Below are 26,154 nucleotides of genomic sequence, written 5' to 3'. Positions count from 1 at the left end.
AAAGAAGCCAGCAAACAACTGGGAACAGGGGAGTTAGCGTGCGGGATTGTAAGGAGAGTTTGGGGGAGGGGCGGTGACGTTCTGCTTTTCTGTGGTGTGCGGTTTTCTTTCTCCTTGGCAGGCGCTTAGGCAGGAAGGGTGTGACAGATACAGAGGCAGCAGTGGTAGTGACCCAAGCAATGGAAGAGACAGTGAAGATGACCAGATGTGGAAGCTGCGGGATGTACATGTTTCTGGAGCAGGTACCTGAAAAGAGCTTGTTTGTATGAAGCGCCGCCTGAGAGAGCTGATGGAAGAGAAGAGCCGAGGTTTGGAGATGCAGGTGGAAACTCTGGTTGAGTTTTGAAGGGGATTCGAGCAGATGATGGAGGGAAGGTGAGAGGAGGCTGAAGGGAAAACTCAGGACTGGCAGATCCAAGCTGGACTGGAGAACGTGGAGGGGAGACTGCTGGGTGAGTAAAGCGGGCAGTGGAAACGTGATGATGAGAACCGGGCAGAGGAAAAGACCAGCTAGAGAAGGAGAAGTATAGCTCAGGAACAGGTTTGCTGAGTTGGAAAGTGAAGAAGGCTGCAGCAGGGAGTAGCAGAAGGTGGGAGGGCCAGGAAGCAGAGAAGAGCAGCTAGTCCTACAAGAAGAGGGGAAGAGTCAATGTACATACCCAGAGTTCGGAGCCCCGGGAGGAAAGAGGATGACTTGCAGTAGATTACAAGGGAGAACAAAAGACAAGGGGACTTGCATTCAGAAGGAACAGGAGGAAGGCTGGAGAATGGCACCAACACCAGGAAGAGGCAGGTCTACGTGATGGTGACTCCTTACTAAGAAGAATGGACAGGCCTGGCAGCAGAGCTGATCCAGGGAACAGAAGGGTGAGCTGTCTGCCGGGAGCTAAGTTATGGGATGTGGACCTGAGGCTGAAGAGGATCCTAATGTAACCAAATGTTACAGGAACAACAGAAACATGGTGGAATAGTAGCCAGGACTGGAGTACAGACAATGGAGAGTATGTGCTGTTGAGGAAAGACAGAAATGAAGGTGAAGGTGGTGCAGTAGCGTTGTATATTGATGTAAGCAGAGTCAGAATGGGCTCTACCCTGACATCTGGTGGTGAGCTGTGTAGAAGGACTTCAGGGGCTGATCTCGTTTGCATGGGCACACCCGCCCTACTTAGCATGATGGGCTGCTGGCCTAAATGGTCACTTTGGCTGCTGTGGGACCCCCAGTGTCTTTGTTATTGGGGCAGGAGGAATGAAGTGTTGTTATGCTGGTGAATCAAGGACAGTAGAACTTTTATGATGGAGGGACTCGCCCTCAACCAAGTAGCACTCGCTAGGCAAGGTACATGGGTTCCATAACCCAGTGAATGTAGAGAGGCTGGGCCCAGGTGTTTGTACCTAGTAGGACAAGTCCTGTCTGAGGACCTTAAACAGCACTTTGTCTCCTTCTCCGTCCATGGTGTAATAACAGAGCTAATTCTGACTCCATTTGGAGTCTTGACATATGCTGCAGAGCTGAAATCACTGATACCTAGATCTCAGCATTAGATCTACTTTGGGCTAGTGGTGCATCAGCACTGAGGCTCCCCTACTAACAGCTGAATTTACTAACAGCTGAAATCACTGAGAGTTGTGTTAAGTAGTTGGGGGGGCCTGAAGACATATTGGTAAGCGGGTAGCCAGATGGCTAGTGGAGAGGAGCGGCTAGCAGGACAGCTGGCAGAGAGGAGTGGACTGCGGTGAAAACTGCAGCAGAACCCCACTTAGAGGCGTGGCAATTGGCTGTCGACACGAGAAGCGGAGCACGTAAGGTGCTCCCCCATATGTTGACCTGAATTTGATGGGTTAGTTTTTATGGCTCGCCACTGATTGCATCTGACCAGAAGATGTATAGATTCTTATCCAATTCAGACTACAGAGTTCAAAAACTCAGAGTTGTGAATTGGGAGTGGATTCTTGGGGTGCTTGGCAAGAACGCATACACTGAGGACAATACCAAATTAATAAAATCTTTATTGTCATTAACATAAAAATAAGGAATGCAATGAAACTTATAACTGCAAAACAGTAAAAGAATTCCAGAACTCCTGGTGGTAACATTTCTATTATAAGTATCTTAATCTAACATACTCACACCCTTCCTTGAGAACCCAGTAATAGGAGGTGAAGGACCAGCCTCACTCCTGGCATGCCTGATTACACGATGGTGCTGGCTTCCCCAATGGTTAGGAATGGTGGGTAGTTATACTATACTGAACAAGCTGAGCTGATGGCGTGATAGAAGATAGAATAGATAGACAGAAGAAAAGAACTAAGTCCAAAGCAGCTACAAGAAGAAAATTTAAGAAAAGAACTAACTAAGAAGCTCCCCCAAGAACTCGCTTACAAGGTATTTTATAGGATCCTGATTCAGGCCCAACCTACTATACCCACATCTTGTTTCCGTACCCTAAGAATTGTATGGGGACCCTTCTCCTACAGGTTAGTGGGTTATGACACTTACTTTCTAAATATATGAATAAGGATTATCTCAGTCCCAAACTGCCAACCTACGCTCTCTTGATGACCTCGAGTTGTGGTGTAGCCTGTGGTTACCAACCAGTTGTAGAAGCCGGATAAACCTGTGATGTGATGTGGATAGTTCCTCCCCTTGGTTCCCCAAAGTTCAGGGACCAGTCTCACCTGTGCCAAAGGTTGCCAGCTTTGATGCTGACATATTTATAACTAATTCTACTTTTTGTCATAATACACCTGGAATTCCCAGAGGAGATCGCTGGGATAAGACAGGAGGTGGACACTTCTGCTTTAATATGCCCTGACCCTAAAGGAGTCTCTGATGTGTCTGTGCAAATAGGGACCAATTCCAGCCTATTTAAGGTACTTGCGGATTACTGCAGACAGCGAGCAGGGGACCAATACCTGAACACTTTGGTGATACGCATTCATTGTGCCACAGCCTACAGAAAAATTGAAGACACAAAAAAAGTGATGCCTGATTTACCGGTGGGAGCATTGAAGTATGTGGGCCTGGACCCCTTAGTGGTGCCTGCAATGACAGAAAAGGAGGTGATTGTCATGAGTACCTGCCTAAAAGGCAGTAAGGGAACATTAGCAATGGTAGAGCAGCCGGCTGAGGGAGGGCTCCCGGAAAGGAGTGCTGGTTCTCAGTGGAGTCATAACCCTACCTGCTGAAGCCCAGGGAAAGGTGACTATACTGATTGCTAATGAAACAAGCCATAATGTGCTTGTAAAACCAGAGCAGAAGATTGCAGACATCTCTGAGCCTGAAACCACTGTGAGACCCCAGTGTGAAGCTGAAGTTCCAGCGATGGATCCTGCAAAGTTTGACTTTGGGGACGCACCGTTGTCTGAGGAGTGGAAGGATTGCCTGAGGAAGAAGCTTTGCGAAAGATCCAAGGTGTTCTCACTGCATGAGTGGAACATGGGATGTGCCAAAGGAGTGGAACACCACATCTGGCTACAAGACCCCCGGCTGAGGACAAATATTTGTACCTGGTAGTGTGGGCACCTTCTGAGGCACTTTGACTCCTTCTCTCTCCATGGCGTAATAACAATGCTAATTTTGACTCCATTAGGAGTCTTGATACATGCTGCAGAACTGGAATCACTGATATCTAGGTCTCAGCATTTGGCCAACTTTGGGCTAGAGGTGCACCGGCACTGAGGCTCCCCTGCTATCAGCTGAAATCACTAAAGAGCTGAAGTTACTAAGGGCTGAAATCACTGAGAGCTGTGTTCAGCAGTGGGGGGGCCTGAAGACATATTGGTGAGTGGGTAGCAGGACAGCTGGCGGAGAGGAGCGGCTAACAGGATGGCTGATGGAGAGGAGCGGCCCGCGATGAAGACTGCAGCAGAACCCCTCGGAGAGGCTTGGCAATCGGCCGGCGACACAAGCAGTGGAGCATGTAGGTGCCTCCCATACCTCCCCCCCTTCCACCCAGACTGGGAGGTAAACTCTACAGATGAACTTCTGAACTCCGGGGGGGGGAGGGGGGTTTGCACTGACCAAGGACAGAAACTGTGGGTGTGGGAAGGGTGACTTCTGGGTTGCTGGACTCAAGAACCAAAGGGGGAAGGACACGGCTCCATCTGCTTGGGAGTGAGTCTTCTGGCTCATGATTTGTGTTTATGAACCCTTTTTTGAGGCATCCAGGGGTGTGTGTGTAATTTTCCCAAGTCTTTGGGTGGGGGTTCGAGCATTGTATTGTTGAAAGGGAACCGCTATGTACTGAACTCGGTCCTTGCTGCTGTCAACTCTGCCTGGTAGAAGGGTTACAGTACTGAGCAGATAGACTGACTGTAAAGAGATTAGAAGTGCTGGAACGGATAAATCAGAGACTGTGTGGGTCAAAATCACTTTGGAGAAGAAAGTTACCAGAAGCTCCCCTGAGATAGTGTTTGAGGTCTGCTACAGACCCCCAGGATCCTATGTGGATATAGATAGAGACCTTTGGAATACCTTCAATGAAATATATACTCCTGGGCTGTGTGATTATGGGAGACTTTAATTTCCCGGATATAGATCGGAGGACAAGTGCTAATCATAATGGTAGGGCCCAAACTTTCCTGGCTGTGAGAGCTGACAGATTTCTTCACCAAATAGTCACCAAACCAAGAAGGGGTGCTGCCATTTTAGACTGAGTGTTGGTGAGTAGGAAGGACCTCCAGAGAAGAACTGGCTGTAGGGGACAACCTTGGTTCACGTGATCATGAGCTGATTTGGTATCAACTAAATGGAAGGATAAACAAAACTAGGTCTGCAACTAGGGGGCTTGTTTTCAAAATGGGAAACTTTAAAATATTAAGGCAATTAACTAGGGGAATGGACTGGGCAGAAGGACTCAAGGATCTGAAAGTGGGGGAGGCTTGAAATTACTTTGAGTCCAAGTTGCAGAAGCTCTCTGAAGCCTGCATCCCAAGCAAGGGGAAAAACTTCCTAGGGAAGGGTTGTGGACCAGGCTGGATGAACAAGCATCTCACACAGGTGATTAAGAGAAAGCAGAAATCCTACAAGGAATGGAAGATGGGATGGATCAGCAAGGAAACCCACGTCTTGGAGATCAGAAAGTGCAGGGAAAAGTGAGAACTGCTGAGAGCCAAGCAGAGCTGGACCTTGCAAAGGGAACTAAAACCAACAGTAAACGGTTCTAGAGCCATATAAACAAAAAGGGACTGCCCGACATGAGGGTGTGTTGGAGATTGGAGATAATCTAGCCATGGGCAAATGCCTAAACAAATACTTTGCCTCCATTTTTAATAAATGGAATGAGGAGTTTATGGGTAGTGACAGGCTGGTTAATGGGAATGAGGATAAGGAAGTAGAAATTACCACATCTGAGATGGAAGTCAAACTCAAACAGCTTAATAGGACCAAACTGAATAATCTCCATCCAAGAATATTAAAGGAACTGGCATGTGAAGTTGCAAGTCCACCAGCAAGGATTTTTAGGGCTAGTCTACACTTACCAGCCGGGTCGACGCGGTGAGTTCGACTTCTCAGAGTTCGAACTATTGCGTCTAATCTGGACGCGATAGTTCGAACTCTGGAAGCGCCGCGGTCGACTCCGGTACTCCACCACTGCAAAAGGCGGTAGCGGAGTCGACCTTGGATTCCGCGGCGTCTGGACGGGTGAGTAGTTCGAACTAGGGTACTTCGAATTCAGCTACGCTATTCACGTAGCTGAATTTGCGTACCCTAGTTCGACCCCGCTTCTTAGTGTGGACCAGGCCTTAGTGAATCCATAAACTCAGGGGTCAGACCCTATGACTGCAGAATTGCTAATGGAGTTCCTATTTTTTAGAAACAGGAAAGAAGTGATCCAGGAAACTACAGACCATTTAGTTTGACCTCAATTGGTTTTTGAACAATTTTGGAAGTAGAAAGTAGTTAGCGGCATAGAGGTTAACAGTAAATGGGATGAAATATAACACGGTTTTACAAAAGGTAGATCATGCCAGACCAGCTTTCTCTTTCTTTGAGAAGATAACTGATTTTTTAGACAAAGGAAATGGGGTAGATCTCATCTGTCTGGATTTCAGGGCATTTGATACAGTTCCCCATGGGAAATTATGAGTCAACTTGGAGAAGATGGGGATTAATATTTCTGTTAATTGCTATGTGAATGACTTTGCACTACTGAATTTCATCCCATTTCTACTACTCCAGGTCTCAAGGTCGTCTAGCTCTACTCGTATGATATTCCGGTCCTCCTCCATGCTGGCAATACCTCCCAACTCTGTGTCATCTACCAGTTTCAGTAGCGCAATCCCCCTTTTGGTGCCACGGTCGTTAATGAAAATGTTAAATAAGATTTGTCCCAAGACTGATCCCCGAGGAACTCCACTAGTAACCTCCCTCCAGCCTGACAGTTCACCTTTGAGCAAGACCCGTTGTAGTCTCCCATTTAACCAGGTCCTGATCCATCTTTCAATGGGGTTGGGAAGGAATTTTCCCCCAAATCAGATTGGCAGAGACCCTGAGATTTTTTGCAGCCTGGGGCACGGGTCACTTGCAGGTTTTAACTAGTGTAAAGGGTGGAGTCTCTGTAACTTGAAGTCTTTAAATCAGTAACTCAGCCAAAGGTTATGGGACTATTACAGGAGTGGGTGGGTGAGGTTTTGTGACCTGCGATGTGCAGGAGGTCAGATTATGATCATGATGGGCCCTTCTGGCTGTAAGGTCTATGAGACCTGTCTCTGCCTCAGTTCTCTACCTGTGAAACGGGGGGAGGAGACTTCCCTACTTCACAGGGGTGTTGTGCGACATTAAATAATATATTAAAGACTGTGAGATGCTCAGCTACTGCCGTGAAAGGAGCCAGAGACGTACGATGGATTGTGGGAAAGATTCTGCAGACAGCATTTAGATCACAAGCCTGTTGATGATGCACAAGCTGGAAAAGAAGCTGGTTCCCTGGGGCATCGCTGTGTTGGCCCTGCAGCGCTAAGGGGAGTGAAGGCTGATTTTTAGGGACAGATGCTCTGCAGGTGTAAATCGAAGTAGCTCCTCGGAAGTCAGATTGACACCATCTGAGCAGCTGGCCATTAGTCTGCAAGCCCAGATCCTCAGAGGCATTTGGGCTCCTGGTTTCCGTAGAAATCACTGGGAGTTTGGGGCCTGAACACCTCTAAGGGTCTGGGCCTCCAGTTAGCAGACAGGCCCCTGAGACACACCAGGAGCAGCGCTGTCAGGATCAGCACTTGGATGGCCACAAGCTGCACCCAGGTTCAGCTTTCCATAGCGCTAGGTGCTGCACAAACACACAGTAAAATGAGGTCATAGAATCACAGAACCATCGGGTGAGAAGGGAGCCCAGGGGCATCTAGTCTAACCCCTGCCAAGATGCAGGATGTGTTGTGTCTGACCCATCCCAGACAGACGGCTGCAGCCTCCTTTTGAAAACCTCCAGTGAAGGAGCTTCCATGACCCCCTGAGGCGTCTGTTCCATGGTCCTGTGGTCTCACCGTCAGGAAGTTTGTTGTGAGATTTAATCTCAATCTGCTCTGATGGAGTTTGTAGCTCTCTGCTCCAAGGAGCTGACGCCCTACGTTAAGACGGTGTAACATGTACCAGGAGAGAGCCCCGAACGGGGCCTTGGCTGTGCCAGGAGCATTCCAAGATTAAAATAAAAGACGTCATAGAGGACAGGCTCATACTCGGGGCATGTTCCTTCTAGGTGCATGGCTGGTTTCCAGCCGCAGTTCGGTTCAGTCGCTGACCTGCAGACGTGTGATTTCTAGATCTCCGGGCACAGAGCAAGCTGCAAGCAGTTGAAGAAACGGTGCAGAAGCTCCAAGTCTCTCTGCAGCCTGACAACGCCTCGGACGCGTCAGCAAAGGGATCAGACAGTAAGTCGCAGGACGAGGGTCTTAGGCATCAGGGTCAGTTCCCCTCCCTTGGCCTGGAAGCTGAGCACTCTCCTGCCTACAGGGATGGTGGGTGCCTGGCATCCTCCTGCTCCCCTCCATAGACTTCCCTGCCAGGTGGTCCCATCCCCCTGTCTAATGAGCAGCTGCTCTGCACCTTCCTCTGCCAGCGGAGGCTCTGTTCCCAGGGACGGGTGGCTGCTCCAGGCTCCCTCCTAGCTCCCTTCCTGGCAGTGGCAGGTTGGCTGCATCCACCCCATGCGCCTGCGCAAGATGCCTAGTGGTCACCATCTTCCGTCCTTTCTCTGTTGCTCCCTTCGCTCCATAGTTTTCACCTTGGCCCCTGTATTGTCAGGGTTGCATTGGCGCGAAGGACAGATGCAGCTCATGAGACACACAGGGCCGAATTCAGACCCTGGTGTAAGCAGGACATCAGTGGAGATGCACTCCTGGGTCTCAATCCTCCCACCCACCCAGTCCCTGAGCTCTCCCAATAATTTGGGTACCTGCTATAGTCCCATTGCTGGAGGCAGAGCGCTCCCTTGTGGCCACGTCTCACAACTGTCTGTGCAGCCTATGGAGAAATCCAGATCCGTCTGCACATCAGTGCAGCGCGAGGAGGAGTGCAAGGTCGCTGCAGTAAGTACTAGCTGCAGTGCTGGCTCGTGCCGTTTCTGCTGGTGCTGAGGATGAATGGAGGATTTCAGGCTCCCAGGCTGACAACGCAGAGCCTTTCTCCAACTCCGAGTTCTCTTCCATTAAAAATCACCGGTGGCTGCACCTGGGCCCACACCGTGGTGATCGGTGTGGAGTTAAATTACACCCTAGGCCTCATTAGCCTAATGGGAGCACCCAGCTATCAGCTCTCTTAGACGCTCCAAACCCATCAGGTCACAGGCAGAAAGTGACCCTGGCATTTCAGCGTATGGGGCGTTACTTTCAAAACCATCCATGAGCCAGTGCCCCCGGCAGGGTGTTGGGGGAGATGCCAAAGTGCAAGAGACCTGAGACCTCAACTTCTCATGATCATTGAAAATATTTGATGCAGAACCAGGGGATGCTCCACCTTGGGCAGCTACATTCCCCCACCTGAATTCCCCATGCCAGCTCAGCTGCACAGTGAGTCTCCCCTTTCCCATTACAGCCAGGCTGCTCTGCACTGGGACTAGTGCCCATGCTCCAGCCCAGATGCAGCTGCATTTCAGTGCTGGGGCAGTGACCCTATGGAGTCTGCTTTCTGCAGCACTCTTTGTGATCCATCATGTGGCCATGAAAGATACTTATTGTGACGCTCGAGAATCAGGACTGAGAAGCTCCTTGAGCTTTGGACAGCTGAAGGGCAGGGAAAATGCAGCACTAGAAACCCTGAGCTCCCTGCGTGTGTCCCTGTGACTTTAGCCCGGGTGTCTCACCTCAGTCTCTGCTCCTAGGTGACGTGCTGACAAAGCTCTCCAGGGGCTGGACGTTTTACGGTGGGAACCTCTATTACTTTTCACAAGAAAGGAAGTCGTGGGACAAGGCCGAGCGGTTCTGTGTGTCTCAGGACTCGCACCTGACCTCTGTCTCCTCCCAGGCGGAACAGGTGAGCGCAGGAAGCTCCTAGTGGCTTGGATAATGGGTCAGTGCCTTGTTTCACACCTGAAGGAGATGGAAGGTGGCAGCTGAGGTGGGAAACTATCGGAGAGGATGCCCAGCCTTGGTATCTGACTCGGGGGATTCACCCATCAGTTTAAAAGCAGAGATGGGCAGAGGAACAGAGCCAGGATCTGGGGTGCCGGGGGAGGGGGATTTGGGATCAGGCTCATTTCTGATTTTCCCTACTTCCAATGTAGCATTTCCTGCAAACCCAATGACCTTTCCCAGTGAGGACCCGCTTTGATCCCTCTCCCCAGACCTGAGCTCCTGCTGGACAATCTAGCAGTCTGTATCTGGAAGGCTTGTGTGCAAGGGGCCATGCACCTCTCAGAGAATCCTCTCTCCCCACGTGCCCACTGCAGCCCTCACCCCAGGCCTCTGCGGCACTTTCGGAGGAGGAACCCCCCCCCCCCGGCAGGGCCAGACTTTGCACCCAGTTCTCTGCTCCGAGCTTTGCCTCCTGCAAGGGCAGGGGGCTGGTGTGAACTCTGAGGTGCCCGTCAGTACCTGCCGCAGCTCAGCTCTGAGGGGGTCGTGGGGGGAGTGTTCTGAGACAGGTCCCTGCTGTTAGCCCCAGGCAGATACAGATGCAGACACAGACACAGAGCTGCTCCAGGGCTCCCTCAGGGTCTCCCAGCTAGTCACTGTCAGCGTTGGGGGCAGGACACCACGTCTCCCGCTGCCCAGTGCCCTGCTCACACCACCAGACGCCCTTTCCTCTCCCCCAAAATCTGTTCAGCCCAGGCAGCTGTGGCTGCATCCTGCAGCCTCTCTTGGGTGACCTGCACATGCTGCAAACTGTGTTGTGCAGGAGTTTCTCTCCAATGAGACCAAGGGACAAGATCACTGGATTGGACTCACCGACCTGGGGACAGAAGGCAGCTGGCGCTGGGTGGACGGCACAGAATACAGAGCAGACGCAAGCAGGGGGTGAGTAAAGCTTGAGAGAAGTGATTATTTATTACACGTTGGGTCACAAGCTCTGTCGGGCAGCGTCTGTGCGGCCCCTGGTGTCTATGCAGCACCCGGTACAGTGGGCCTGATCCTGAGGGAGGCCCCCGGGCGCTGCCACGACGGCAGTGAATCCTCTCAGGAATTCCTGCTAACGCCCCTTTGCTTAGAGCAGGAGCCTCAGCACGGAGTGTGTGTTCAGTGTCCACTGAGACTCAGGGCCAGAGCCTCCCCTGGGGTAACTCGGCATTGACTTGAATGAACCACAGGGATTTACACCAGCTGAGGATCTGGCCCCAAGTCGACTCAGTGCAGCCAGGGGAGTCTGGAGTGAGCGGCAGGTTCCCGCTCTCCTTGGGATTGCGCTGTGCTCTCCCCTCGGTCAGGCTGGGCACGGGGAGGCTGTGGGGCCGGGAGCATGGCCGGAGCCAGCTGCAGTCGGTGCAGTGACCTCAGGGGGCTGTGGGCGAGGCCCATAAGCAGGGCCAGGGAGAAGTTAATGACTGGCCCCCGCTGCCCTCTCTCCCCGTTCCTGAGTTCCCATCTCGGGGGTGCCTGGGACGTGCTGTGCCACCTGCTCTGGTTCTGGGCACTGAGATCCGAGTTGCTGCTGCTCAGCATTTGGAGCCACACACTGACTTTGGCTCTTTGCTGGCCTGTCAGGCGCAGGGCAGGTGCTACCCCCGGCCGTCAGAAGCCCTTCGTTACCATGGCCACAAGAGCTGTGGAGAACTCTGAGGGGTGGCCGGGGGGTGCATCGCTTCACCGCGTCATTGCTGGGTGTCTTGGTCCCCTGCCAACAACAGAGTCCACAGAGCAGAACTGAGCTCAGGAATTGGCTGTGGTTCTCCCCTGAGACATTAACACTCTGATCCGTAGGTTCTGGGAGGAGAATCAGCCAGACAACTGGCATCAGGGGACAGGAGGCAGAGAAGACTGTGTTGAGATCCGCCCAAGGAAGCTGAATAGGTGGAATGATGCCAACTGCACTGTGCCTTCTAGGTGGATTTGTAAGCAGGCCCATGGACAGGCTGGGCTGTGACATGCAGGTCCCAGCACCTCAGAAAGCGCCTTAATTTCCAAGCTATGCAGCATGTTTTCCAGCCACCTGCCGATGAGGAGCCCTGTGCACTGGAGGGGGCTGCATGGGATGTGTATTGCAGGGACGCTTTGTCTTGGTGTGATATTTCTGGCTGTAGCAGAGAGAGCTGCCCTTATGCCGCTCAGTGTGACTGGCTCTGTAATTTGTATGTTTCCAGGTCTATCACTGGATCGTGGAGTTATTGTTTCATATTCACCCAATAAATGATTTGCTTGACTTGAATTTCTAATTTTTGCACCTTTTGATCAGATGTTATGATGTTGTCAGAACCATCTATATATACATTTAAAACGTCCAATTGTATGTGCTAAGCAAGGGATGTCTCAAAATATGTTTCAGCCACCGAGGAAATAAATTCAGGCTCAGCTGGGAGACCGGCTTCAACAGCTGTTCGAATTCTCCTATCCCTGCCTCGCTGTGCCACATATCAAAACTTGTCTGTCCCTTCCAACCCAACAGGAGCAGTCCCTCCCAAAACTGTCACTTCCTTGGAAGGACCCAATCGGTTGTTTTTCTGTATCTCAGGCTGCTCTTCCTTCAAAGACGTGGAATATTTATTTCCAAGGGCATTTATTACTGGGAGAAAGATGACAGCCCTGAGGATTGATGTCTACAGCAAATAACTCTGCCGATGGACCTTTACCAACACCCCCTCCCCCCACTGGAGATGGGGTAGCTCCATCTCTGAGACCCACTCAGTTCTTAACCAATAAGCTACCAATAATGGTGGTGGTTTGGAGGCACCTCTCTACTGGGACCACAAGGTTCTTTCCACAGAAGATGATGAACAGCAACCAGCTGGCAACAACCTTCAGCCATTACCAGCTCTAGTCAGATACCACTTGCCCAAGGCAGCCTGGCCCTGGGTGAGTCGTGCTGCTATTGGTAATGCGTGTTACGTAGATTCCAGGGCTAGAAGGGACCATTGTGATCATCTAGTCTGTCCTCCTGTATAACACCGCTCGGAGTCTGTCACCCAGTGACCCATCCATAGAGCCCATAGCCTGTGGTTGAGCTACAGCACGAATTCTAAAAAGCCATCCAATCTTGATTTAAAGATGTCAAGAGATGGAGAATCCACCACATTCCTCAGTAAGTTGTTCCAATGGTTAATTGCTTCTCCATATTCAGCATTAACTAAGCTCTGAGATGACAGACAGGGGGTTGGAGTTCTTTAAAATACTCACATATTTTGTTATTGTGTCCATATGAAAGGAAAACAGAACAGCAAGTGAAGTAGACAGCACAGGAACCAAAAACTGCCCAATAAACAGAGAATTGCCCATTTCAGACACTTTGACAGGAAAAAAAATATTCTAAATTGAGCTGATGCTCCTCACAGCTATGCGCAACCTGCCCAGAACCTGCCCCAATAGCCAGAAGGCCATTAAAAGCTTCCCCATGATGTTTGGAAGGGACAGTGTCATGACACACTTCTTAAGGCTGCAACACTCAGGCCAGGCTGCAATTAGATGGGGAAAAGAATCCTGAGCTGGGTTTATACTCTTGGGGTCTGATTCTGGTCTCTCATTGTCATAGGTTTATTCCCCACTTTGAACTTTAGCGTCCAAAAGATGGGGACCTGCATGGATCCTTCTAAACTTAAATCCTAGTTTAGATCTGGTAATGCTGCCACCAGCCAGAGATTAGTGTCTGGCACACTTTCTGTTCCCCCAAAACTTTCCCTGGGGAACACAGATACAAACTCCTTGGATCTTAACACAAGGGAAACTTAACCATTCCCCTCCTCCTTTCCCCTCCCTGGGTTGCCTTGAGAGGCTCCACACTGATTCAAACTCCTTGAATCTAAAACAAAGAGGGATTCACCTTCCCCCCTCCTCTCTTCCCCCCACCTATCCCTGGTGAGTCAGACTAATCCCCTGGTCTCAAACAAGGGAAAAATCAAACAGGTTCTTAAAAAGAAAAGCTTTTAATTAAAAAAAGAAAAAGTAAAAAACTATCTCTGTAAAATCAGGATGGAAGTTTACAGGGTACAGCTTATAAAAACTAGAGGGACTCTAGCTTAAGTACAGGTACAGCAAAGAGGTAAAATATTGTTCCAGCAACACACATTTGCAAATACAGAAATTAATCAAAAGACTAATTCGCCTTTCTAATACTCACTATACTGAATAGAAGAGAATATTTCAGGAAGCTTGGAGAGCCTGGATATACGTCTGGCCCCTCTTAGATCCAAAGAGAGAACAACCCCCAAACAAAGAACACAAACAAAGGCTTCCCTCCACCGAGGTTTGAAAGCATCTTGTCCCCTGATTGGTCCTCTGGTCAGGTGTTAGCCAGGTCCACTGAGCTTGTTAACCCTTTACAGGTAAAAGAGACCTTAACCCTTAACTATCTGTTTATGACACTCATACACAGGAGTAACTCAAGCCAATAGAATGAGACTGGTGTGAGAACAGAACCCGGCCCTTGCTTCTCAAAGTAATAGCCCAGTTCCAAAGCCAGCATGACTGTGTCTTGACAGCAGAGTGGGTCTTCTGCATCCCGTGGAAATTCTTCTTCCTTGAGGATATTGAGTCGGGTGACGATATTTCCCAGATAAAAGAATGTTATTGTCTCAGTGGAGAATCAAAGCCACTTTCTGAGCTCAGTTCTGCTGCACAGATTCTGTTGTGAGCAGGGGACCAAGATCCCCAGAAACATTGTGGCAAAACATTCTGCCCCTTTATCTGCCCATTGCAGAGCTCGCTGGGATGAAATTCAATAGTGCAAATGCAAGGTCATGCACTTAGGAACTAAGAACAACATTAATCCCCATCTCCTCCAATTTGACTAATAATTCCTCATGTGGAACTGTATCAAATGCCACCGAAATCCAGATAGATGAGATCTACTACATTTCCTTTGTCTAAAAAATCAGTTATCTTCTCAAAGAAAGAGATCGGGTTGGTATGGCACCATCTACTTTTTGTAAAACTGTGTTGTATTTTATCCCAATTACTCTTTACTTCTGTCTCTAACTACTTTCTCTTTCCAAATTTGTTCTAAAACCATGCGTCCAATTGAGATCAGACTAACAGGCCTGTAGTTTCCTGGGTCACTTTTTCCCCTTTCTTAAAATCTCCATCTCATCCTCCGTGTTTGGCAGTCCCACTCCTTCCTTCCTTGTTTCCTTTGTGTTTATATGGCTATAGAACTGTTTACTGTTGGTTTTAATTTCCTTTGCAAGGTCCAGCTGTGCTTGGCTATTGACAGTTCACGTTAACCCTGCACTTTCTGACCTCCAAGACGTGGCTTTTCTTCCTGATCCATTCCATCTTCCATTCCTTGTAGGATTTCTGCTTTATTTTAATCACCTGTGTGAGACGCTTGTTCATCCAGCCTGGTCCACAACCCTTCCCTAGGAAGTTTTCCCCCTTGCTTGGGATGCAGGCTTCAGAGAGCTTCTGCAACTTGGACTAAAAGTAATTCCAAGCCTCCCCCACTTTCAGATCCTTGAGTTCTTCAGCCCAGTCCATTCCTCTAGTTAATTGCCTTAATATTTTAAAGTTTCCCCTTTTGAAATCCAGGCCCCTAATTGCAGACCTAGTTTTGTTTATCCTTCCATTTAGTTGAAACTGAATTAGCTCATGATCACGCAAACCAAAATTGTCCCCTATAACCAGCTCTTCTCCGGAGATCCTCCCAACTCATCAGCACTCAATCTAAGGCCTTGTCTACACTACAAGACTATTTCGAATCCACTGAAGTCGAATTTGTGGATTCGACCTTATGAAGTCGAATTTGTGTATCCACACTAAATACACTAATTCGAACTTCTGAGTCCACATTAACGGGGCCGGCGTCGACTTTGTAAGCGGTGCACTGTGGGAAGCTATCCCACAGTTCCCGCAGTCCCCGCTGCCCATTGGAATGCTGGGTAGAGCTCGCAATGCGTGCTGGGGGAAAAAATGTGTCAAGGGCGGTTTTGGGATACTGTCGTCATTGAACCGTCAATCACGCCCTCCCTCCCTGAAAGCGCCGGCGGGAAATCTGTTCGCGCCCTTCTCTGGTCAGTTACAGCGCGGACGCCACAGCACTGCGAGCATGGAGCCCGCTGCAATCATCGCTGCACTTATGGCCGTTGTCAACTCCTCGCACCTTATCGTCCACCTCTTCCACAGTCAGCTGCTGAGAAATCGGGCGAGGAGGCTCCGGCAGCGCGGTGAGGAGAGTGGCGCAGACCTCTCACAAAGCAGGGTACGCCGCGCCGTGGAGATCATGGTGGCAATGGGTCAAGTTCATGGTGTGGAACGGCGATTCTGGGCCCGGGAAACAAGCACGGACTGGTGGGACCGCATAGTGCTGCAGGTCTGGGATGAAACAGAGTGGCTGCGAAACTTCAGGATGCGTAAGGGCACTTTCCTTTAACTCTGTGACTTGCTGACCCCTGCCCTGAAGTGCCAGGACACATGGATGCGAGCAGCGCTGAGTGTGCAGAAGCTAGTGGCCATAGCCCTCTGGAAACTTGCCACGCCAGACAGCTACCGGTCAGTAGCGAACCACTTTGGCGTGGGCAAATCTACCGTGGGGGTTGCTGTGATTCAAGTAGCCCACGCAATCGTTGAGCAACTGCTCTCAAAGGTAGTGACTGTTGGAAACGTCCAGGTCGTCATAGATGGCTTCGCCGCGATGGGATTCCCAAACTGCGATGGGGCTATAGATGGGACTCACATCCCTATCCTGGCACCAGCCCACCAGGCCAGCGAGTACATTAACCGAAAGGGCTACTTTTCACTGGTGCTGCAAGCACTGGTGGACCATAGGGGACGTTTTACCAACATCTTCGTCGGGTGGGCGGGCAAGGTTCATGACGCGCGTGTGTTCAGGAACTCTGGTCTGTTCAAATGCCTCCAGGCAGGTACTTTCTTCCCGAACCACAAAATAACGGTTGGGGATGTGCAGATGCCTACAGTGATCCTCGGGGACCCGGCCTACCCGCTAATGCCCTGGCTCATGAAGCCCTATACAGGCGCCTTGGACAGTGAGAAGGAGCTCTTCAACTACCGGCTGAGCAAGTGCAGAATGGTGGTGGAGTGTGCTTTCGGACATCTCAAGGGGAGATGGCGGAGCTTACTGACTCGCTCGGACATCAGCGAGAAGAATATCCCCGTAGTTATTGCTGCTTGCTGTGTGCTCCACAATCTCTGTGAGAGCAAGGGCGAGACCTTTATGGCGGGATGGGAGGTTGAGGCAAAACACCTGGCTGCTGTTTACGATCAGCCAGACACCCGTGCTGAGAGAATATCCCAGCGGGAAGCGATATGCATCAGGGAGGCTTTGAAAGCTAGTTTCCTCGCAGAGCAGGGTAACCTGTGACTGTCCACTTGATTTTAAGAGAGCCTGATCATGGGCCTGTGTCTGTATGTGTCGAGTTAGATCTGAGCTCACAAACCCGGTTCTCCAAGTTTCCCCCACTTCCAAAGCACGTTTTAAAACTAATGAAATGTTACAGTAATTAATAATAAATCTTTCGTTGGCTTTGCATTTATGTTCCTGGGTTGAAACATGGACGCATACTGTGCTGGGTACGGTGTGCACTGATGTACAGACCGCTTGTCCAATACAGGACGGACAGCCTCCGGCTCCTACATAGGTCTCTGGGGTGGGGGACAGTTTACAGTGGTTGTGCATGTAGGGGTGGGTTTGCAGGAATGGGTGGGTTTGCAGGAAGGGGCGAGGGGTGCCGTCCTTGGATAGGGGTTTGCATGACGGCTGTGGGCTGTGGGTTTGGGCGTTGGAAGGGGTGAGGGGTGTGTGGGAAGGGTGAGTATCTGTCCCTGGATGAGGGCTCTTGTTGGGGCTCAGGGCAGCGGAGAGGCTCGTGGCTACGGTCGAAGTGCGTGGTAAGGGAAGCCTGCCTTTACATTCGGGGATGGCAGGCGCTAGGACCCTGGACAAGCATACACATCACCGAATGACCCGGGGCAGCATACACCACACAGACTGACCCTGGTGCCTAGTGACTGCAGTCTGTGTGTGCCCTGCAGTTGACCCTGCCCCCAAGTCTGTACCCTGGTAATGTGGGCTATGCACTGCAATTAAAAATCCCCCCCCACACACAAAGTCTTCTGACACGAGAAACGTGACGGAAACAGTGAGTAACAGCAAACTGCTTTTAATAATGTAATACACAGTGGGGGGTTGAAACTTGGATTTGGGACTGGGTGATCCTGTAAGGGAAGAACTTCTACAAATTTAGAGCGTGAGAGGTGTCTTGTACATTAGCGCTCTGCTGCGGTGCAGTGACAGTTCTCACAGCCCCTACCGCCCCTCTTCTTGTAACTTTGGGTGAGGGGGGGACAGAACTTCTTGGCGTTGGAGGGCAGTTGCAGATGCAGTGCAGGGGGGCTCTCTCCTCCTGCCTGCGGTCCTGCAGAACATCTACAAGGCGCCGGAGCATGTCTGTTTGCTCCCTCATTAGACCAAGCAGCATTTGAGTAGCCTGCTGGTCTTCCTGCCGCCACCTATCCTCCCGTTCGATGTGTGTGCGATGCTGCTGACAGAGGGTCTCCCTCCACTGTCTCTGCTCTGCCGCCTCAGCTCTGGAGCAGGCCATCAGTTCCTGGAACATCTCGTCCCTAGTCTTTTTCTTTCGCCGCCTAATCTGAGCCAGCCTCTGCGAGGGGGATGCCGGGGCAGTCCGGGAAAGAGCCGAAGCTGTGTGATGCGAAAAAGTAAGTGATTTCCTTGAACACATACATGTTTGCGAACAGTGAACACAGTCAAGTCAGTTTCAGTGAACAAGACTATACAGGGCACCAAGTCTCGCGAGATCTCAGAACTAGTTCGAGATTTCGGACTATGCTCTCATTGGCGGCGCCATTGCACAGGAGAGTGGACAAGCGGGGAGAGACAGCTGAATCTGTCTTGCAGACAGTCCTGGTAAGCCTTACAGTAGATAATGCTTATCAGTTAGTGGATAGCTGTGCTCTCCTGCTAAAGGCAATGTGGAAAGCAGAAAGGATGAGCCTTTTCCAGCCCCTCCCGCCAGTGCACGGGAAAGATCAATGTATGCTTGTTCTCTGTGGCCTCTAGCACGTGGCTGTTAGGCGAGGGTCATTGTTATGCAACCTAATTTTAAACCATTAACAATAGTAACAATACACTAATTGCCCTACTTAGATGCAGTATTTCCAGAATGAGATCACCCTGAGGCGGGTAACTCGTGCCCAGAAAGAGAGGATGCTAAGGGAAGCCCTGCACCGACCAGGACCATATGCAGCAATGCTTGTGGAGGCGATGATTCCTCTGTATATTCGGATGTCCTGGCGTGGAAGAGTTTGCTTCCACGAAGCGCCCAACAAGGCACCTCTCCCAAGGAACCTCCTGCGGAGGCTTTTCGAGGAACTGTATGACACCTTCGTTGAATTGTCGCTAGAGGATTATTCTTCAATCCCTCTTTGTGTGGACCTACTTTTCATATAGTTTAATATTTACAATTTTTTATATAGTGTTTCTATTTTTTCTATACATATTTTATAAAAAATAAATGTTTACACGTCTATAGCACTTACCGCCTGATCCTTCCCCTGATTCTGAGTCCGGGTTAACGGCAGGGGAGGGTTGGTAGGGGGATCTCTGTGAGGGTGATGAAGAGATCCTGGCTGTCAGGGAAAGCGGGAGTGTGTTCGCTGTCGCCTGCGCCATCCTCCAAAGACCCTTCCTCATCTTCCCCATCGGCGAACATCGAGGAGGAACTGTCCCGGTACACTATGCCGTCCTCGGAGTCCACCGTCACTGGTGGGGCAGTGGTGGCAGACCCACCTAGAATGGCATGCAGTGCCTCGTAGAAGCGGCATGTCTGGGGCTTGGCTCGGGAGCGTCCGTTTGCCGCTCTGACTTTTTGATACCCTTGCCTTAGGTCCTTGACTTTCACGCGGCACTGCATCGCATCCCGGCTGTATCCTTTGTCTTTCATGGCTTTCAAGAGCTTCTCGAAGGTCTTTGCATTCCGCTTGCTGGAGCGCAGCTCCGAGAGCACAGACTCCTCGCCCCACACAGCGATCAGATCCATGACTTCCCGGTCAGTCCATGCTGGGGACCTCTTTCTATTCTGGGATTGCCCGGACTCCTCTGCTGGAGAGCTCTGCATCTTTGCAGGTGCTGCGGAGCTCGCCCCGATGTCCAACCAGGACGTCAGCTTCAAAGTGCCCAGACAGGAAAATGAATTCAAATTTTCGCGGGTCATTTCCTGTGTGGCTGGCCAGAGAATCCAAGCTCGGACTGCTGTCCAGAGCGTCAACAGAGTGGTGCAGTATGGGATAGCTCCCGGAGCTACTAAGTTCGATTAGCATCCACACCAAGCCTAATTCGAGCTAGCCATATCGAATTTAGCACTACTCCACCTGTCGGGGTGGAGTACCAAATTCGAACTAAAGAGCCCTCTAGTTCGAATTAAATGGCTTCCTGGTGTGGACGGTTGAGCGGTTAGTTCGAAATAACGCTGCTAAATTCGACTTAAAGTCCAAGTGTAGACCAGGCCTAAAATGGCATCATCTCTTCTTGGTTTGGTAACTATTTGGTAAAGAAATCTGTCAGCTCTCACAGCCAGGAAAGTGTGGGCCCTACCGACTGCATCACCTTTCCTTTTATTTCTGTCTTTCCTGAACAGCACTTATCCTTCAATACCTGTACTCCAGTCCTGGCTACTACTCCACCATGTTTCTATCATCCCTGTAACATCTGGTTTCACTTCCTGCACCAGTAGATCTAGTTCCTCCATTTTGTTCCCCAGGCTCCTTGCCTTGTGTACAGGCATCTTAATTGTTTCTGCTCGACTTCACTCAGATTCCTCACCTGATTAGGTACAGTCACTCTACTGCCAGTATTGCCTATCTGATTGCTATGTCATTGCTATGGGCACTATCTTTCCTCTTGTGGTTCATTCTCCTACCGTCTGCTGTTCCTTTCTCCATTCCTGTATCTGCTCTTACTTGATTTTCCTCCCACTCAATGTTAAAATCATGGCTGGAGATTACATGAGCATCTCCCATCTCCCCTGAATTCCTTCTTTAAAGCTCTTTTAATCACTTGTGCCACCCTCCATCCTAGAGTCCAGCCGGAGTCCGTCCCATGAGAACAGACGTCTGTCCGTGAATGCCTCCCAGTGATCCAACAGCCCAGAGATCCTTAGAGCGCCACTGCCTGAGCCGTGCATTGATCATCATCATCTTGTCCCACCGTCGCTCTCCCCCTCTAGGGACAGGTGTGTTGTCAGGACAGAGAAGGCAGAGGCACCAGCTCTTCACCTGCTGTAAATTGGTGCAGCAGTTTTGCTCCAGTGGGAGGGAGGATTTGGGCCACTTTAAAATGGTGTAAAGCAGCATGTCTCATAAAAACGACAGATCCCTGGCTGACAGGCCCCTCCAGCCCATTGTACTCAATGGGTCAGCGTCTGTGGGGGTCATTTCTTCCTAGCCCTGAGTGAGCGGTGCACAGCGGGTCCTGGCCAGAGGAGACGAGGAGCACACAGCTCGCAGCCTCCCACTTTGGGACTGGATTTTGAAGCCATGACTGAACCTCTCAAAGAACTGGTTTAAAGCTGACGGAAGGGCTCGTGCATCCAGAGATCTGGGCCTGTGCCTGGTTTAATCCTGCAGCTCTTACTCACTGGCACAGTCCTGTCGAGGTTAATGGGACTATTCAGGTGGGTAAATGCAGGGAATGTTTTACCAGACCCATGCAGGGTTCAATAACATCTCTGTCAAGTGATCAGCTCCTGCTCAGCATGGGGCTCACAGGCCTTGGCTTACATGGAGCACTGGGGGGAGGGTCGGCCATTGTTGCTCAAGCACTGCTATAGCTCCATGGTGCCAGCCAGGGGAAGTGCTCTGAGCAGGGTGAGACGACGCAGGTGACAGTGACAGGGGCGGGTTTGCCCTGGTGATCTCCCCATTGCCCTCTTCAGTGGTGCTGCACCAGTGGGGGGAGATGTCCCTAAAAAGATCACTGTAAAGGCAGCCCAAGAGCGACACACTTAGATGGATCCTATCAGTGGTCGGAGAGCACAAAGCTGACCTGCCAGGAATGTGGGAGCAAGGGGGTGCTGTGCCGAGTCTTCATTTATTCAATCTGATTTAAGGTTCCACGTGCCAGTAATACATTTTAACGTTTTTAGAAGGTCTCTTTCTATAAGTCTACAATATATAATTAAACTATTGTTGTATGTAAAAAGGTTTTTAAAGTGTTTAAGAAGCTTCATTTAAAATTAAATTAAAATGCAGAGGCCCCCAGACCGGTGGCCAGGACCTAGGCAATGTGAGTGCCACTGAAAATCAGCTTGTGTGCCGCCTTCGGCACCCATGCCATAGGTTGCCTACCCTTGAGCTAAAGCAAAGTTAGCATATCAATATCGGGCCCTTTTACCTGGAAAGCAAAGCTGACCTACATCTCGTTACCTAAATAGCTAAGACCTTTTATCTAGACCAATAGACAATGGAAATTTGGGCATAGGAGGAAGGATTTCCGGCACTTGTGCCCTATAAAAGAGGTGACCCACCTTGCTAGAGTATTCTCACTTACATTCTTTTTTCTACTCTATCTCTATTCCTCTTCTATTCTATCCGCCTACTATGACTACTACTATTAGTAGACTATACTTGTTCTTCTTAAACTTTAAGTTTCAAAGGAACTAGGCTAAGCTTGGTTTTCCTACATTTTTATTCTTAGTTTGTTTATTAGGTTTTGATTTTAAGTTTAAGTTAGTCAAGTAAACCCCAAGTTAGTTTGGATAGCTCTTAGTATTTGTTTCTTCTAAGCACTGCATCTCACACTCAAGAATTGAGAAACCTGAACTGCGAGGCTGGTCCTGTGTCTCTTCCCACCAGGTTATCGAGGAAGGGTGTGAATATATTACCAAAGCTTTGTTGCATATAATAATATATTATCATATGTATCTTTTGAATAGCAGTAATGCAATTGTAACTTTATAACTCTGAGTATTTTACCATTTACTTACTAGTATTGATTTTAATAAAAAGTTTTTAAGGCTCTATCTTTCTCAGTGTGAGCTTCCTGTTATACCCCCGAGGGTCCTTTGTAAATTCTGTGGAGCCTGATTCGGGACAAGAACTGTTATCTTCTGATCAAATAGATTGGTGAGCCTAAGACACATACTAATTAATATGACTAATAATTAAATTAGATTAAATTAAAATTAAATTAAATTGATAAATTAAATTAATGTTATTAGTGCATCCTAAATCAGGCTATAGACTGGCGAGCCAGCCAGGAGTCTTGAAGGAGTCTTGAAGGAGTCTTTTCAGGGATTCCAGGCATCCTTAGACCCCTGAGAATCTCACCTGAGGCATAACTAAAGAGTTAAAGTTACAGAGAGTTAGAAAGCAAGATTGCATGTCTTGCTAACTCACTCTTAAGAATACAGGAACCTGATTTCCTGTGGCAGGAGTCCCAGTATTTCTGTATTGTGGTTTGATTTAAAGTTTTAACTTAGAGGTTTTGAATTTAATCTAGCAAGATAAAGTAATGATATTATTTTAAAAAGTAATTTTATACAGTAATAGTGTTATTATTTAAAAAGTGATATTATTTAAAATGATATGTGCATTTAAGGGGCTTTGTTGGAGGTCGGAGTTCTAACGAATGGTACCAATAAGATACAAGCAGTAGCATTGGGCCCGATGACCCACACTAAGTGGTGGCGGGGGAGTTGATAAATCTATGCATTAATTGCTGCCAAGAGGCTGCAGTAACTCAGAACTTGTACATTTCTTCAGTCCCCATAACTCTCTCAGGCTGCACCTCTGATCCGTCGGCCTCAGTGCTCCCCAGCTGTTCGGCAGGTCCTGACAGAGGGAAAAGACCTCTCGATCAGCTACGAGCCATCGAGGGAAGAGAGGGGAACGTGCCCCCACCCCTCTATCATTTACTTGGGACTTATTGAACTAGGTAGAAAACCAGTTTGGAGTATTATTTCTGTTGTTTCTGTGAAGGGACACCTTCAGTTACAGAGTAAAGCAACAGAGTGTTCATTCTAGTCTATTACATAAGCTAGTGAAGTGTTAGAATTCAAATGAGTTCTGTGTTACATGTTAAGGTAAGTGAAGTAAGGGCAAGAGTAGAGTCTGTTGAAGTTGCCCACAGAATGGCTCTAGAAAACTTTGCTAGAAAATACATTCAGGAACATGGAGGAGGTTTAGAACAGCTGAGCTGATATCTGAGCATTGTAACCCATGGGGTTTTGTGAGTGAAGTATTTGATGTAGAAACGAAGCGGAAAAAAAAAAGAGAGGCTAAACTGGTGAAGGGAATAGCTGTTGAATGTCTGCTCATAGCTTATAGTTCGCTGGGAAAGAAATTAAATAAAAAAATTAGAGTTACTCAGAAAAGCTCAGCAAACTTTGGATGCCAGCTTAAAATCGCTGGATGGTTATAAATCAGACTGTGGTCAGCTGTTAAAAAGAATCAGAGAGTTGAAAAAGTTAAGAGATGTGTTAGAGGAGTATAAGAATTGGTTCCCATCCCTACTGATATGGTGGAACCGACAGAGACAGAAAAATCTGCAGAGCCAATTACCAGAAGTAGGGTGAGAGAATTAGCTCATGCTGACACAGTACCTTTAAAAGCGGAGCAGGAGATTAAGTCTAAGAAGCCACAGGGAGAGTCAAAAGAGGAAGTTGGCAATGCAGAAGCTACTAGCTGTCAGAAGACAGAAAAAGGAAGTCCCAGGGTGTCACCACAGGAGGCGGAGTTGAGTGTCATCACAGAGGAGGCGACTAGTGATGTAAAGGATGAGCTGAGCAGAGCAAAGCGGGAGGAAATATCCTCTCCTCTGTTCGTGTCTGCCCTGCATGGTAAAGACGGAGCCTTTAGAGACTGTCATTGTTCAAGATTGGATGGCTTTTGGAATCCATGCTGTAGCTCAACCACAAGCTCCGGGATGGGATCTGAGTTACATGGGATGGGAACTGAGTTACTTCAGAGAATTATTTCCTGAGTGCTGGCTGGTGAGTCTTGTCCACATGCTCAGGGTTTAGCTGATCACCATATTTGGGGTCGGGAAGGAATTTTCCTCCAGGGCAGATTGGCAGAGGCCCTGGAGGTTTTTTGCCTTCCTCTGCAGCATGGGGCATGGGTCACTTGCTGGAGGATTCTCTGCAGCTTGAGGTCTTCAAACCACAATTTGGGGACTTCAGTAACTCAGACATAGGTTAGGGGTTTGTTATAGAAGTGGATGGGTAAGATTCTGTGGCCTGCTTTGTGCAGGAGGTCAGACTAGATGATCATAATGGTCCCTTCTGACCTTAAAGTCTATGAGGAGCTGGCCAGAATCTCATGGGGAAATGCCGTTCTTGCTCCTTGCTGGCAGCTCCCTGGGCGGTAGGTGGAAGTGAGCTGGGAGCTCATCACACCCTCCCAGAGGCTGGTGGAGGAAGTCCTTTGCCACGTGCGCCCTAGAAGCCACTAGGAGGAATTCAGGCTGGTCCATCCAGGATTCCTCCTGGGGGCTCCCCCTGCAATGCCAGTCCCATGCGGCCCCTCCAGTGTAAAGGGCTCCTCACCAGCAGGTCGCTGGGAAATATTCTAGCTTGAAAATTAAAGTGCTTTTTGACGTGCTGAGACCTGCATGTCACAGCCCAGCCTATCCATGGGCCTGCTTACAAATCCACCTGAAAGGCTGAGTGCAGTTGGCATCATTCCACAAATTCCGCTTTCTTGGCTCAGTGTGAACACAGTCTTCTCCACCATCTTTCTTCGGATCGTAATTGTCTGGCTCATTCTGCGCCCAGAACCTACGGATCAGAGTGTTAATGTCTCAGGGGAGAACCACAGCCAATTCCTGAGCTCAGTTCTGCTCTGCGGACTCTGTTGTTGGCAGGGGACCAAGACACCCAGCAATGACGCGGTGAAGTGATGCACCTCCCGGCCACCCCTCAGAGTTCTCCACAGCTCTTGTGGCCATGGTAACGAAGGGCTTCTGACGGCCGGGGGTAGCACCTGCCCTGCGCCTGACAGGCCAGCAAAGAGCCAAAGTCAGTGTGTGGCTCCAAATGCTGAGCAGCAGCAACTCGGATCTCAGTGCCCAGAACCAGAGCAGGTGGCACAGCACGTCCCAGGCACCCCCGAGATGGGAACGCAGGAACGGGGAGAGAGGGCAGTGGGGGTCAGTCATTAACTTCTCCCTGGCCCTGCTTATGGGCCTCGCCCACAGCCCCCTGAGGTCACTGCACCGACTGCAGCTGGCTCCGGCCATGGCCCCGGCCCCACAGCCTCCCCGTGCCCAGCCTGACCGAGGGGAGAGCGCAGCGCAATCCCAAGGAGAGCGGGAACCTGCCGCTCACTCCAGACTCCCCTGGCTGCACTGAGTCGACTTGGGGCCAGATCCTCAGCTGGTGTAAATCCCTGTGGTTCATTCAAGTCAATGCCGAGTTACCCAGGGGAGGCTCTGGCCCTGGGTCTCAGTGGGCACTGAACACACACTCCGTGTTGAGGCTCCTGCTCTAAGCAAAGGGGCATTAGCAGAAATTCCTGAGAGGATTCACTGCTGTCGTGGCCCGCTGTTCCGGGTGCTGCATAGACACCAGGGGCCGCACAGACGCTGCCCGAAAGAGCTTGTGACCCAAC

At 49.7% G+C, this 26,154-nt stretch overlaps 2 protein-coding genes across 5 annotated transcripts in view; one reads left to right on the top strand and one right to left on the bottom strand.

Moving 5' to 3' along the window:
• The window catches only part of LOC120393924 (C-type lectin domain family 4 member F-like), an 83,273-nt gene that overhangs the window by 31,077 nt on the left and 26,042 nt on the right, over positions 1–26,154 (top strand). The window contains exons 3-6 of one of the 4 annotated variants that reach the window (XM_039518384.1): positions 7,756–7,863; positions 9,312–9,463; positions 10,328–10,446; positions 11,347–11,785. In XM_039518384.1, coding sequence (XP_039374318.1) covers positions 7,756–7,863; positions 9,312–9,463; positions 10,328–10,446; positions 11,347–11,509 — 542 coding nt within the window. In that variant the 3' untranslated portion in view covers positions 11,510–11,785. Of the gene's footprint in view, positions 1–7,755; positions 7,864–9,311; positions 9,464–10,327; positions 10,447–11,346; positions 11,786–26,154 lie in introns of those variants that run through there. The other 3 variants (XM_039518383.1, XM_039518381.1, XM_039518382.1) reach the window with 3 other exon arrangements.
• The window catches only part of LOC120393923 (C-type lectin domain family 4 member F-like), a 40,659-nt gene continuing 39,254 nt past the window's right edge, over positions 24,750–26,154 (bottom strand). The window contains exon 8 of the mRNA XM_039518380.1: positions 24,750–25,322. Within this exon, the coding sequence (XP_039374314.1) occupies positions 25,172–25,322 (151 nt within the window). The 3' untranslated portion in view covers positions 24,750–25,171. The remainder of the gene's footprint in view (positions 25,323–26,154) is intronic.

The sequence above is a fragment of the Mauremys reevesii genome, unplaced genomic scaffold, assembly GCF_016161935.1.
Source record: "Mauremys reevesii isolate NIE-2019 unplaced genomic scaffold, ASM1616193v1 Contig38, whole genome shotgun sequence".
Taxonomy (NCBI): Eukaryota; Metazoa; Chordata; order Testudines; family Geoemydidae; genus Mauremys; species Mauremys reevesii.
This window is presented reverse-complemented; position numbering and strand designations above follow the sequence as displayed.